Here is a 16,082-nt window from a genome sequence, read left to right on the forward strand (position 1 = left end):
ATACAGTTTTTACAATTATAAATATTTGTATGTATGGATGATGCATATATAAAGTAGATGCTATATAGAAGTGCTGTGCCAGTTCTGGAAAGAAGGAATAAATATGTATGGATTTAAAAATGTGGGAGTTCTGGTAAACGTTAGTATTTATTTCATTTAATGTAATATGGCCAGGCAGTAAACGGAGCCTGTGTGTTTCCGGTCTCTGTTTGATATTAGTTTACACTGCCGGATTATAGGACCGCATTAAATGGACACGCCGGCCGTCATATGCGTTTTATTGCATATGATAGCTGAGTGGTGCCTCAATGTACCCCCCAGACATGTGTCTGGCTAAACACATCTCCTGACATGTGATACTTGCGACCAACCAATTCCAGTGCTGGATCAACATGGCTCTCCTGTCTTTAAATGGTTGAATATCTCCCTACTTCTTGCTAGTCTCACATGTAACCAGCTGTATGAAACTGACAGCATGCAAATAGCAGCATTGGCTGGAAAGAAAAAAGGCTAAAAAAGAAACATGTCCTCCATAATTACAATTACTAATGATGTTACAAGAAGCAATGAAGCGGTGGAGAGGAAATCAGCTTTCTGACCGCCTGCCAAATACTTCTCACAGCAATTGTTGTTCAAACTTCTTCGCCGGCCTGTGACGTAAGATTTGGCAATTTCAAGACAACACTAAATATTGTAATTCCATGTAATTCTATGTGAAAGGACCATTGTGGATGAGAAAACATAATTGGCCTTTGCTTATAGCGAGTTGTTTTTTTGTCATGGATAAAAGAGTTATACAGGGAAGGAAGTGTGATAGGAGGCTCATTAATGAATGAGCTGTTCTGAATAGCAAGTGTCTGTCATCCAGGTGCCTGTTACATGGTAACAAAATGACAATGGGATCCAGGCAGCGCCGCTGATTTGCGAAACTTTGCTGTCCACGTCCTTTAGCTTGTAAACACGTGGCAGCTCACATGTACATGCCCCCTCCAGAAGCTGAACATGCCGCCCTGCAAGCTCGGCGCATATGAAGCCTGTTTTAGGGGGCAGTCTTTATGTGGAATGCTTTCCTCGTGTGCTGAACGTGCCGGCTGTACGCTGTGCATGTGAATATGATCACCAAGTAATAACAGTCTGACGTCGCCACTTAATATACCTGAAGTGGTTTATTTTTCTGATGTTTTGCTTGATACCATTCATGCATTAACAAATACCAACAATATACTCTACTGAAATGATACTGCAATAAACAACTACATCTGTTTGCTATGTATACTTTGAAGGATAAGTGTAGAATATAACTCTGTAAATAATATTTGAGTTTCTGCGGCTCAGGAGAATATTTTCTTAAAAGGGGCATGGGTCAGAAGCACAATTCTACATCATGGTCACACGTAAATGGACATTACAGCTAGCATTTGTACGTTAACCCCTTAAGAACAGAGATGTTTTTAATTTTTTTGTACCCTTCATGACTGACGCTCATGACGTTTTAGCAGTTCTGCGGCGCTCGTGTTTAGCTGTCTTGTTTACTGAATCCACACAAGTTATATATTGGTTTTTTTCAGGACAAGAAGGGCTTTCTTTAGATATAGAAGGGCTGGGCTTTCTTTAGATATTCTTATAGATATAGTTATTTTTAGGAAAAAAGCCTGTCCTGGTGTGTGTGTGTGTGTCTGGGTGTCAGTGTGACAGGGCCTGTCCTGGTGTGTGTGTCTGGGTATCAGTGTGACAGGGCCTGTCCTGGTGTGCGTGTCTGTCAGTGTCAGAGCCTGTGCTGGTGTGTCTGTGTTTGGGTGTCAGTGTGGCAGAGCCTGTGCTGGTGTGTCTGTGTTTGGGTGTCGGTGTGGCAGAGCCTGTCCTGGTGTGTGTGTTTGGGTGTCGGTGTGGCAGAGCCTGTCCTGGTGTGTGTGTGTTTGGGTGTCGGTGTGGCAGAGCCTGTCCTGGTGTGTGTGTGTGTGTTTGGGTGTCGGTGTGGCAGAGCCTGTCCTGGTATGCGTGTTTGGGTGTTGGTGTGGCAGAGCCTGTCCTGGTGTGTGTTTTTGGGTGTTGGTGTGACAGAGCCTGTCCTGGTGTGTGTGTGTTTGGGTGTCGGTGTGGCAGAGCCTGTACTGGTGTGTGTGTTTGGTGTGTCGATGTGGCAGAGCCTGTCCTGGTGTGTATTTGATCATCTGTTTCCTGATCATCAGACTTTTTTTTAGTGTACTGACGTACTCCCAATCGCATCACATTACATCAACATGTGTTTGAAAATCAGGAAAAGATGGGTATGGATGGTGGGCTGATTCGGTGGTGCAATAGGCCACTTGACTAGACTAGCCCCCCAGGCCGTAGGCAGTCAGCCCTCCCCTGGAGAATGGTCTAGCCACAGGGACAGAGCAAACTCAAATAGATGAAGAAGGGGATAGATTATGCAGCAGTTACTCCAAACTACAGTGTAGTCTTTTTAGTTTATGAAACTGTTGGTGTTAAACACTGTTTTATGATGGGTTCACTCATCATTTATACTTAGGATGTCAATCAACTAACTTACACCAAAAGCTATGATGGTGATAGCTGCTCTTTAATTATTAGGAAAACCAAGGAACACATTGGGCATTAAATATGTGAGTTTGTGTTATAATATTAAACATCTAGAGACAAGCAATAAAAAATATCTTAGCCGAGTTGCAGCTTATCATGTGACATATGTTTGCTACTTCATATAACAAGTGAAAATATAGCCTTATTCCTATATCATTGACTCTGCTACATTAGCTTTTCTGGAAATACTAAGGATTTTGTGGCATCTTCTTCAGTCTAATTCTGATGCTTTATTTCAGGGGAGAAATTTTAGAACAAGAGGTCAGAGGTTTAGATTTAACATAAGTATATTTTAAGGTGGGTGGTGGGTAAATGGAACAGCCCCCCATCAGAAGTTATAGAGGCTAATAGATAAAGAAATTCAATCATGCACTGAACAGGCATAAAGCTATCCTTAATCTAAAACAAGACCAAGGACTGATTAAGGTTGGAGTCTCTACATCAGAAAAAAAAATGGGCCGACTAGATGGGCCATATGGGTCTTATCTGCCATCAAATTCTGTTTCTAAGAGGTGCTTAGGGACCAGTAGGAAGTAGTTAGGACAGGAAGAAGTTTGACCAGTGCTAAACCATATCAAGCTTACTCTGAGAACAAACATTGTAAACAGATTATATACTTGGATTCCTACTAAATTAGTCTTTTAGGGCTCATCTTTCAACAATAATTTTCCATGGTAAATTTGCCTATTCATCCCGTGCGCCGGATATTGGCGTAAGCACCCTAAGGGTTCCTAGATATGGTGATTCCCCATAGACTATAACTACAAACATCTCAGTAGAAAGAACCAGCTATTCTATTGTTTATTTAGCAGCATATGACTGAAACTGTGGACTTTCGTAATCACTGTATTCCATAAAGGCTACACTGTTATGAAGGAGAAGTTAAGAGAAAAGTTTGAGAAACGTTTTTTTAAAGTTAAGTCATAGCAACCCAGCCACTTGCTCCGGAAGCCAAATACACTGGTGGTTTCCACGTTACATTATACTATTTTCCTTGAATATGATATAATATTTATATGAACCAAAAAGCAAAAACGTTGGAAAAAAGATTTTTCTCCCTCTTGTATTAAGAAAAAATACATTACTTCAACTATTACAAAACCACAGCACATCTAAAGCTCATCTGTTATTCTATCTATAGGATCTCAAGTGTTAACCTTTTCAAAACACAATTAAAATTATAATGTTTCCAGGGGTATAATTTCTTTAAATAATTCACATGTATGTTCCACAACAGACCGCACTCCTATCAATAAACCCACATATAACTGTCTCAAAAGACATTGTGCCCTTCTGCTATATGTTGAAATAAATGTACTGAACAATACACTAGCTACATGTTCATCAGTATTTCATCTGACAAGTGAAGGTGCGTGTGTAAACACGTGGCAGCTCACATGCTCTGTTTTAGGGGGCAGTCTTTATGCGGAATGCTTTCCTCGTGTGCTGAACGTGCCGGCTGTTAGCTGCGCATGTGAATATGATCACCAAGTAATAACAGTCTGTGATGACGCCACTTAATATACCTGAAGTGGTTTATTTTTCTGATGTTTTCTTTGATACCATTCATAGCATGCATTAACAGATACCAACAATATACTCTACTGAAATGATACTTCAATGAAACAACTACATCTGTTTACTATGAATACTTTTAACCCCTTCATGACAAAGCCCCTACATGTACGGGCTCACAGTACATTGTTTTTAATGGGTTTAAGGACAACCCATTGTCCTTAAAGGGTTAAGGATAAGTGTACAATGTAACTCAATAAATAATTATATCTGAGTTTCTGCGGGCCAGGGGAACATTTTCCCAAAGGGGGCATGGGTCAGAAGCCTATGAATCCTACATCATACATCGGCAAGAAAACCCTTTGAAATAATTTTTTTTTTTTAAATGTTTTATACCGTATTGGCTCGAATATAGGCCGCACTTTCCCCCCCCACTTTAAGTCTTTAAAGTGGGGGTGCGGCCTATATTCGGGGTCTAGCGCCCGACGCCCGGGACATGCAGTTCCGGGCGCCGGGCAGGCAGCGGGGTTAGGATACAGATCCCCCGCAGCGGTGCAGGGGACCTGCATCCTACTCTCTGATACGCTCAGACAGCCTCCCCTGCCAGCACTTCCCACGGGGGGGGGGGGTGGTTGCCGGCACGGGAGGTTGTCTAAGCGCATCGCGCGGACCGTCCACACGAAGCGTTTTACCTCTGCCCTCCCCCGACTTACCGGAGCAGAATCCCGGGCGTCTTGCGGGGCCCATCTACGCAATACGCGTATACAACTTCCGGTGCCGGCACATCCAGAGGAGGACAATGGCAGCATATCTCGGGGGGGGGGGAAGAGGACAGTTGCAGCATATCTCGGGGAGGGAGGACAGTGCCAGCGTATCTCGGGGAGGGAGGACAGTGGCAGCATATCTCGGGGGGGACAGAGTAGCAGTATGTTTTTTTTGGCGCTTTTTTAAAGAAAAAAACTTTTTCTTTAAAAAAGCACCAAACTTTTAGGGTGCGGCCTATATACGGGGGCGGCCTATATCCGAGCCAATACGGTAAATGTCTTCAAATATGATATGGATTTCATCTAAGTTACAATAATGAACAATCTCTTAACTAATAAAAACAACGTACTGAATACTTCAACCAAAGGTTGGAAGGCTCATGTCACTGTGGCACTTTTTTGTACCTAATGTTCAAGAATTTGTTTGCATTCTAAATCGATGGAACTCATACACTAAGAAAACGGGCATCAGAAATGCAGATGGTAAAACAGTAATGCAAATATATTGCATACAAATGTGTATCTGGTAAATAATACATTGAAATACAATAATAAAAAAGGTTGATGCACCATGTGTGATGAATTTGCTAACATTTTGTAGCATAACTTGCTAATATGGAAAGCATTATTTTGAAGTGCTGGTGTTTCTGGATTCAAGGACAAGGAATACAAAGATTTGCAAGGAGTTAGAGCACAGCTGAGCAGAGCAGAGCTGAGGGTGATAGGGGGTTAGTTTATTTTTATATGTCAGTGCTTCTTAAGGATGGCTGAAAGTGACTAATAGACGGCTTTTTGAAGAACAGCAGGGTTTAATGGAGCGGAGCTGGGAATTCCAAAAACAGAAAATTAACTCAGCCAGAGAAGCCATGGACCTACAAGTGGAAAGAGGATGATACGCCTGAAAATACACATGACTCTACCTTTACATAATCCCTGCATGGACATACACACGCAATAGCATGGTGGATGGGTCACACCCTCCGGATTTTGGCTGAAATCAGCAAAACCCTAAATAGTGTAAAAGCTATATGTAAATGTGTGGGATTCAAACAAAGAGGGAGCCTTTAAACAATAAAGGGACTGAAATAGAATCCCATGCTCTTCTGCATTCATTTATTTGTGGTCATCAATATCAGGAGTTATATTGCATCATTTAGACTGATATAGTATGAGCACTTACACTAATTATGTAATTACTTCATAGACTTGTCAGAGACAGATTCCTAGGGTTTAAAGACCCTTTTTATTGCTATCATTTTACTGCTAGACTCTGAGCATCTGGAGCGATAACCTGGAATATTTAGTTAATACCCAGAAGAAGACAGACTTTGAGGGTACTGCTCCAGAAGCTTGGTATCCAAAGAGGAGATTCGTGATTCATGGAGTACAGGTACTTTCAACCTGGTTATGACTCAGGGGATTCTAGTTTCTTACTGGCTGCAATGAAGTCAAATCCAGCCTGACAGCTGACCGGAACTTTTTAGTTTTGTACTATAGATGGCCTGCCATTTTCTCTCTTACAGGTGTAAGTTAACACAAAATAACAGACCTTGGTAACTTAATATCTGTTCTGTATATGAAAAGGATTGCGGGGCAAAGTGGTCTTATTACCATAACAACCAATGTTCCAAGGAGCAGAACCATTCCATTAGTTGCTATGGTGACAAAAAACCCTTCTTGAATGTTGCATCAGAATTGTGTTACATCTAATTCCCAGTGTTCCTATGTGTACCTGTTTGTCCAAGTGTGTACAACTGTACATCATATTTAAATTCCTCCAAGCCAATAAAAAGGCATGAATGTCAAAAGTTTTCTTTACAGATTAGGTCAGCATTTCTGAAAACAGACAGAAGGCAATGTTTTTACAGCATGTGCTGTTCCATATTCTGAATTTAACACCTTTGTAACTAAAGGCAACATTGAATATTTCCTTCCTAGTAATGTTGAATGCTTGAAACTTTCCCATGCAAAAACTTGCCTCATTCATAATTTTAGCTGGAAAGGCTTAATTGTCATATGACACAATAGCAAGCAAAAACTTCTTGTTGCAGAAATTGAAAAGACTTCGGTGTTTATTTAGTATGATTAAGTATTAAAGTGAAAGAATACAATAGCTAATATTTCTTTTCTCAGCAACGCAATTAAGGTTTTGTGCCATTAAATAGGTATTGTGTGTATATATATATATACATATATATCGTATTTGCTCGAGCAAATGCTCTGAAAAATACCACTCGTCTTATAATCAGGGTCGTCTTATAATCAGACCTCAAATAGGTCTGATTATGAGACTAAGATCCAGATCCCCCGCAGCGATGCAGGGGACCTGGATCCTCCTGTGTTATGCCCCCCCCAACTTACCGGTACTTCAGAGTCCCCGGTGCTTAGTCCGGGCTGCGTGTAGAGCTCTACGCGATACAACCGCGTAGAGCTCTACACGCTTCCCGGACTAAGCACTGGGGACCGAGATGCAGGGGACCTGGATCCTCCTGTGTTATGTCCCCCCCAACTTACCGGTGCTTCTGAGTCCCCGGTGCATAGTCCGGGCTGCGTGTAGAGCTCTACGCGATATAATCGCGTAGAGCTCTACACGATACAATCGCGTAGAGCTCTACACGCTTCCCGGACTAAGCACTGGGGACTCAGAAGCACCGGTAAGTTGGAGGGGGGGGGCATAACACAGGAGGATGCACCAGTAAGTTTGGAGGAGGGAGGGGGAGTGTTAAATGGGGGGGTGTAAGGCATTTCTGGAGACAGAGTGCTCTGTGAAATGCCTTTTAACCCCTTTAATGCCACCCTGCCTCCTGAAATGCCTTTTACTTCCCTATATGCCACTCTGCCCCATAATATGCCTTTTAACCTCCTAAATGCCAGAGTAGCATATAGGGGTATAAGGCATTTCTGGAGGCAGAGTGGCACATAGGGGGTCAAAAGGCATATCATGGGGCACAGTGGCATATAGAGGGTTAAAAGGCATATCATGGGGCACAGTGGCATTTAGAGGGTTAAAAGGCATATCATGGGGCACAGTGGCATATATGGGGTATAAGGCATTTCTGGGGCAGAGTGGCAAGCCTGGGGGCAGATGTGCATAACTGGGGGGGCAGGTTGAAAAAAAAAAGGAAATAAAAACAATATTTTTCTCAATCATAGCTTTTATTAACAAACAATTGTTCACATAGTTTACATGAACTAACATTTACTGGTAAAACTTTTTTCTACAGGGTCGTCTTATATTCAGGCTTTCTTTTTTCATAAGTTAATATTCAGATTTGGGGGATCGTCTTATAATCAGGGTTGTCTTATAATCGAGCAAATACGATATATATATACGATAGATATATATATACGGTATATATATATATATATACACCCATTTGAACAATGTATACAAAGACAGACAGACATCTAAAATCAGTAAATGTATATTAGTTGCCAACAGCATTAGAGCAAAACATGACTATTTGACTTTCACCCGTTTCATGACCAGGGCTGTTTTAATTATATGTTTGTTTCACCATAATTTCCCTGTTTTATGGTTTCACTCCATTACATATGTTTTCTCATATTATTTTTCAATTATTTTACCATGTTCATATATATTTTATATATAATGTTAAAGTAATATATAAAGTTATTATTATTATTTTTTCAAACACGTGATCTCTCTTGCTTTTTAAATTTTATTTATTTAAAGGAGACATCTCTACTTTTCATCTTGGTCTTTTTTGTGGTATCAGCACAACTGTTGCAAGACTACATCTCCCATACTCCTCTGCTAACCCCTTAGCTGAAAAAGCAATACGTGAGATATGTAGTCCCGCAGCAGCTGGGGGCCACAGGTTGGACACCCCTGGTACAGGCATAACACTATTCTGAATATAATGCAAGACCCATGTCCTAGTAAGGTTTGAGTATTTACAATAGGTAGTTGTATGCTACAAAATCTATCACATCTATCCAATATTTGGGTACAAAACCTACAATTATTTGCACATAAATAAGCAGAATATGCAGAATTTATAGTCCATGCAAATGTACAGTATAAAACATAAATGTGTGCGTACTGTTACGCAGCAATTCGGTCTTTGAAGTGGATTGTGGAACCTCCTTCTCCACATGTGTTCTGCATCCACAGAAAGCTCGTTGAGTGTTTGTTGCGGCATTCCAAGGTCTGTCGAGTCTAGTCACGCAATATTTAAAAGCCTCAAACCGCTGGTTAGCTGGAAACCTAGCGTTACATACACCATCTGTTTAGTATCCCAAAGCCTGCCAGGGAACAGCTTAAGGAAAACAATCTTAACCCAGGAAGCAAATTAATTCATCATTCCTTTGCAATTACAGATCTGCAGTAAAAAGAGCCATTTTCCATCTCAGTCTAAATATTGAAACGTAATTTTTTACTCAGATAATGGGTTAATAATAGCATGAAGAAAGATTAGCTTCATCTCCATACAGTTCTTATTCTACTCTAACGGCGCTGAACAGCAGTGCCCCAAACACCAGCATACAGCGGCATATTTTTATGCATGAGTAACTCCTACCAATAGTCTTTTCTTAAGTATTCAGCTAGACAAGCAAGCAGGGAGAGGCATATTTATTTGGATACGGGACTTATTCTGTAAATATCGGCACGTGAGCTTTTCAACAGACTGCAGGTGTTTCAGGCAGTTTTTAACCTAATGAAGGTTTCCACAAAGGGTCATTACAACTCGAAGGCCTGCCTTTCAACAACTCATCCATTCACAGAAATGTATGCTATTCATATCTGGACAATAAATAAAAATGATTAAAATAAAAAATCCTCATAGAGCAAGAGTTTTTTTTAATGTTTCCCTATTCATATAGCATATAGTTTGAGTGTTTAGTATTTCCGTTCATGAACATTTCAACCTGTACTTTCCCATCCTATTCACCTGGAAGTGTGTGGTTGTAAATGCAATATAATCACATGTTACGCAGGGTTTACTATTATAATTATTATATAGTCTCCAACCTGTCTGTACTTATATGTTAATAAATAGCACTTTAGTGCTAAGGATATGTTGTGTTCCTTACTGCTATTATAAGTTACACTACATACAGTATTGCTAACATGCCAGTAGTGTCGCATTTCTTTGGAGATAAAGAGATCACATGTGAAAACAGAGGCAATGTTTACCACTTACTACATTACTAAAACCAGTGTTGTGTTTAACTTTTGTGTATTTTTGAATGTACTATAACATGTATGTACCTGCCTGAAGGACTGAAAATAACATTGGGCAAATCGGAAGAGAAAAACAGGCATACGAATACAGGATAGACACGCCGGATTACTGGTGAATTGAGACATCACATGAATTGATCTCACATTAATGTTTACATATTAGTGCCAGGTTCTGCTGTGCATTCTTATAATGTGACCCACTCATCTTACGTCTGAAAATTACGATTAAATAAAAGATACACATTAGTTCTTTGTTTTAAGAGCATCCACCCACCTCATCCTACTACTACTACCTGTCTACTGAGAACAAACCATTGAAATCTTCCACACCTCATTCTTGGTCAAGACACCGTGCCTTGTAGTTTGATAGGAATTGATAAAACATTCAGATTATGAACTGCAGTTAGCATTGTGATGGAGGCCATTACAAAGAAACCTATTACCTTAAGTGGTATATAAGAATATTTGTAAAGGCACCAATGTGGACTCAACGTGGAAGCATGTAGACAAATTACAGGAACTTGATGCATGCAGCAGTTTAATAGTAATCTGTATCGTGAAGACCACTTAAAGGCTGATAGCTTGCTTACCTGTTGAACGTTACTCCCCGGCACATGCACAGAATGAAACATTTTCAGATGGGAACGAGCCTTACTGATATCTCGCAAAGTTGAGAAGATTTTATTCACTGCAGCAGTGGACTTTTCAAAGGTCAGCTCAGGAGAGGACTCACACCCTGAAAAAAGACATAGTTCTATGTTAATCAGGAGCTTCAGAGCAGTTTGACCCCCACTAGACTTGTTGGAATTACACACAGCTCTTCTGGAAATCCCTGCAAGAGAAGTATATTGGGGTTGCCCATTCAGAATACATACTCAAGGAGGTGAGGCCATAATGTTTCAGCTTAAAACAACTCAATAAAGCACTGGCTATGGTTTAACACATTAGTTGGGGTAGTTGTTTAATGCAAATATTTTTTTTAGCTACATTGTCCAGGTTGACAGGTGAACATGAATCCTTAATATAAGACATACCAGTAATTCATAAAAATATGCAGATTTTAACATTTGTACTATCTCCAGGACTTTCATTCATTGTGTCATAACATTTATAGAAAATAGAAACTATTAAATATATAATTATGTAGGCTTGCATGAATAATGCTGTTCAATATGTGGGTATGTTCATACGAGGCAGGACAACATTTCAGATACAGCATTAAATAGATTATGAATCAGAAAATAATTACAAAAAGAAAGGTAAGTAAAACACTAAGGGAATTTTAGTATGAAGTCAAGGTATGTGTTATACCCCTTTAAAACACGGGGTGCTGAGACATGATGTAATCTCGGCGCTCATCAAGTGAGGACTGTGGCTATAGTCAGGAGTAAGGCATAGCTCGCGGTTAATACATCACACAGGTATGACTACATGGGCTGTATTTTGATATTCACCCATATTACATGGGTGCATACTGACATCAGACTCCATCCACAAAACTGCCCACATCCCTCCCTTTGGCTTAACTAAGATCTGCAAATGCGGCCCAAACAATACTGCAAACAAAACTAAAACCAAGAAACTGGTTAGGAAAGCTGACAAGTAAATGAGGCTTTTATATTTAACAGGTGAGAGGTGACCAATTATGTGCTCCGAGTATGAGAAATGTACTACCTTGCCCTGTCCCCATCGACGTATTTCTTAGTTAAGGTGATCAGAAGGATACTTTAACTGGGAAAAAAAAGAAAACTACGCTTAACTTGTTCACATGACCCAACTTCACGTGTCCAGCCCATTCATGGTTTAGGACTTCTCACATACTGTATGTGTCCAGATGGGCAGATCAAAAGAAAGTACAGGATGTGCTCAGTCTGGACACCAGGTTGTTAAAGAATTCACATTAAACCCAGAATGTGTCTGCTAATACAGGAAGATCTGTCTGTGTACCGGCTACCCAATGGACGGTGGTTGAACAAACCAAGTGAGAGAGAAAAAAATATTTTTGTAGACTTTTTTTTCCCCCTGTAAGTGTGAGAATAGGCCCAAAGCCCAGAGCTGAATCAAGCACAAATCCACAGCTGAATTTCAACGTCTGAAGAAATCAAAGGCTTCAACTTAAAAGCCACAGGCTGATGAAAAGCAGCCCCACCCCGTTCTAAAATGTCTATTTCCAGACTATCTGGCACGGCAAGCAGAAAAACAGAATACTGCTACTATAAGCCAGTCAGAACTATTAGAGAATTCAAATGAAACACAGAACACGATTCCCAAGACTGGAGGAGGGTTGCGTGAGACTGAGTAAGTCTGGCTGAACCCGTGCCAAGATACACACAATCACACGTTGGCCTAGTAGCGTGACCAGTACAGGTATAGTGTGATTTGATCACGCTGCACTCAATGCATGTAGGGCCAGGTGTGTGTCAAACAATAAAACTACTCCTCAGGAATACTTTCCATCCCACATTATGACACGCTGTTTTAATTTACTATGTCAATAAAGCTAATGTTTTTCTTAAATCTTACTATTATACTATAAGGTGATCACGCTACAGAATATTAGCATTCATTATTATTTAAAGGCAGAACAAGGCAGGTTAACAATAATGCTGTAAGCAAGGCTAGTACCATAAAGGCATAGGCGGCTGTGTTTGGTACTCAGTGGGGGACCTAACACGAGGCAAGTGCCTGCAGGAGAGGCCAGCTTCTATTGAGAGTCTGCACAACAGGACTGTAATGTCCATAAGGGTGGCAGCTTCCCCAGGCACAGCAGGGAGAGGGATGCACTGGAACCTCCAGGTGGCGATGACCCCGCAGCCCCTCCAGAAGTGGAAGTGAGGCAACCGTGGGACATTTGCTTTGCGGTTCAATGTAGATGGCAAATGGTACACAAAATAATCAATAACGTTGATTACTGATGAGGCTGTTTGGGTAAGGTGGGTAATACACCCCCCACCCCCCGACACAGGCATCCCAGTTTGGACACCTCACACGTTAGCGGTATGCTATATATTTGACCAATTGTGCAACTTGAGCAACTCTTTCATTCAACTTATACAACTCGTGCTGACAAATTAGCATGCCGGTTCATGACTTCAGCACTGCCCACCATACTGAGTAATTTACCATACTCATTACATTTATATAGCATCAGCAGATTCCGTAGCACTGTTACAATCAGTGGGATAATTTAAAGTCACACACAATAACAAACTGTTACAAAGGAGAAGAGGGCCCTGCTTTTGCGAGCTTACAATCTAGTTGGTGATTGAGGAGGAAGTAAAACAGGGGAGAACTGCTTGGATGGGGAAGAGATGATATGGTCAGGATGATCCAAAAAAGTTGGGATAAACAAACGCAGTAGAAGGCACATGCACTAGTGTGTTCACTCCGTGACTGACATGGGTAATACAGCAAGCCTGTGGAATAGCAATAAGAAAATGACAAGTATCTAAATTCCCAAACTGCGGACAATGTGATTTGGTTAAATGGTGGCTAATGACTGTAATTGAGAATAATATGTACGCATTTTCTTCACCCAGACAGATTAATTGAATTGTTGCGCATGCCTGACATACCGTTCTGCATCACTTCATACCAATGTTAAGAGGTCTTTTGTTCCTCTCAGTCCGTCCTTTAATATAAATAGCATAGTAATCCCATCCAAAAATGAATGTTAGACTATCTGGCAACAACATAGGGAGGCTGAGGAGTATAGAAGTGCTGGAAATTCCTGTTCATAGAGTAAAACAATTACACCAAATGCATTGCTAATGATACCGCATAACTAAACTTACAATATATGTTCTGACAATGCAGTTTCTTGTATTGGGTATTATTTGGTGTATTATGTAGTTTTAATGCTATTACAGGAAAATTAGTTCACTTTTTGGATGATGTCCACCTCTGCTTCTTAAAATCAAATCTGTGCCTATAGCTCTATATGGTTTACAGAGATAATAATTTATGTTTACAATGTATTTACTGTGGCACATTGCAAAAAACAATCTGCACCAACAGCACATGTAAGGACTTGACTGATTAGTGAGATTTTGGAAATAATGCCTTTTATTGCCTAGTATAACAAGCATTTATATGACTTCATGACACGGTTAATAGCCAATGGCACCTGTCATGTACCTTTACAGATGTGCTTTACTGGGCAGCCCCTGGCCATACAATGAAAAGTGCAAAATGGCAGCAAGCGGCACAAGTCATTTATGGGGGCTGGCCCTGGGGTCACAGACACAATAAACTCCCCCCTAGAAACATTGTTCATATAGTTTTTTCACCTGGAAAAATTACCATTTCTACACGTGGTTTTACAGTCCAAGTTCCACAGTGTGATGGACAATGCTGTATACCTAATTTAACACCCCTGTAGCCTTAATACTGAACACCGAGACACAGAATTTGACTCAAACCTTCAGTTTTCTGATCCTGCGTTATTTTCAGGACAGCCATATTACCCTGATGCCCTGTTTAAATTCCTGTACATTTATTCAAGAGAATGTTTTCAGGATGCCCCAGCCAAGGCGCTCAGATTTCAGAAGTATGTATGCAAGTTAATTAGTGGCACAACATTTAATAAATGTAATAAAAGTAGAAAAGGTGTTTCCAGCAGTCCATTAAAACTGGGGAACATCCCACTTCTAAATCCATTTCCACTTTCTTGTATTTGTTTCATTTTCCATTAAAGATTTTTTTCTTACAGACAAAAATTTCCTGAGCGGCACTAGTTATTGTCAAAGGCAACAAATAACTTCAAAACTATCACTGAAGTAGTATAACCAGCCAGCAGATTTTTTTTCCCTTTTGCTTCAAACTGCATAGAGGGATTTTTTCATGCATCATGTAGAAAAACATGGATTGCCTGTGATGTTAGAAAATACATAAAAAAGACATGGTATCGAAAAATCCTCTATTATGATAAAGGTCTGTACTAGCGGTGGCCGTGTCTGTATAACGTAATAATTGTGTGTGTGTGTATGTGTGTGTGTGTGTGTGTGTGTGTGTGTGTGTATATATATACAAACATGAACAAAACAGCACTTTATTCTTAATTGCTGAAACCCCAAAAACCGAATCATAAAAATAAAACCTAGCTCCCAATTGGAGCTCTGTCTAACTGAACTATGCTGGTCCAGACTGACCAGCCTAATCCCCCACTACCTCAACCTCCCAGCCAGACCCAGCTACGCCAGGCTCTGGAAAACCTCCCCCAGACAGCACACAAAATGTCCAGGCAGGTATTGCCTCACTGGGCTCAGGGATGGTCTTCTTCAGGGCCTCTCCTTGCCCTGGGAGCACAGGGAAACTTCCTCTTCCCCCAACGGTCTCCCTGAGTATCAAGCTCCAGGGGTTTTTAATGTCCAGCACCTGTGCCTGATGCCGGCCCCATAGGAATCCCGGACCGGATCCTGTGGACTTCTTGCCTCCTGGAAAACCCGGCATGGAATTTCCACAAAATGGGGAAATGGAGCATTGGCCCACCCTACTCTCCAATTGCTCCACCCCAGGGACCCATATGTATAATCTGCATAGCAGCTGTACTCAGATGTCATGCTAATCATCTCCCTGGGGTTCACACTGTCACAATGTGTATATATATATATATATATATATATATATATTCGGAATACAAATTCATGGTGGTTTCACAGTTTCCACTTGATGGTAGAGTTACTTTCTACCGAATGCATGAATTTGGTGGATCCTTTTCCAAATCTTTTACCGTTCTAAGTAATATACAGTATATCCTTATGTGTAATCCATGAGAGCAGAAGTTTTAAGTTCATGTTCCCAACATTATGTTCTCTCTATCTTATTTTTAGGATTGTTTCATGCAGCCTTTGTAAGTGAGTGGAAGAGAACTTCACGACAGAAAATGTATTAGACATACCACGTGTCAATTCAGACCACAAGATCTCTGCTCAGATCTCAAAAAAAAAAGCAGACCCCCCCCCCAACAAGCAAAAGATATTTTCAATACATCCATTCAGTTATGGTAAAAG

The 16,082-nt window shown here is 40.6% G+C and overlaps 1 protein-coding gene across 1 annotated transcript in view; it reads right to left on the bottom strand.

Moving 5' to 3' along the window:
• Positions 1–16,082, bottom strand: part of SCFD2 (sec1 family domain containing 2) — a 163,355-nt gene that overhangs the window by 19,256 nt on the left and 128,017 nt on the right. Inside the window, exon 6 of the mRNA XM_053458443.1 lies at positions 10,662–10,807. Within this exon, the coding sequence (XP_053314418.1) occupies positions 10,662–10,807 (146 nt within the window). The remainder of the gene's footprint in view (positions 1–10,661; positions 10,808–16,082) is intronic.

This window comes from Spea bombifrons, chromosome 1, assembly GCF_027358695.1.
Source record: "Spea bombifrons isolate aSpeBom1 chromosome 1, aSpeBom1.2.pri, whole genome shotgun sequence".
NCBI lineage: Eukaryota > Metazoa > Chordata > Amphibia > Anura > Pelobatidae > Spea > Spea bombifrons.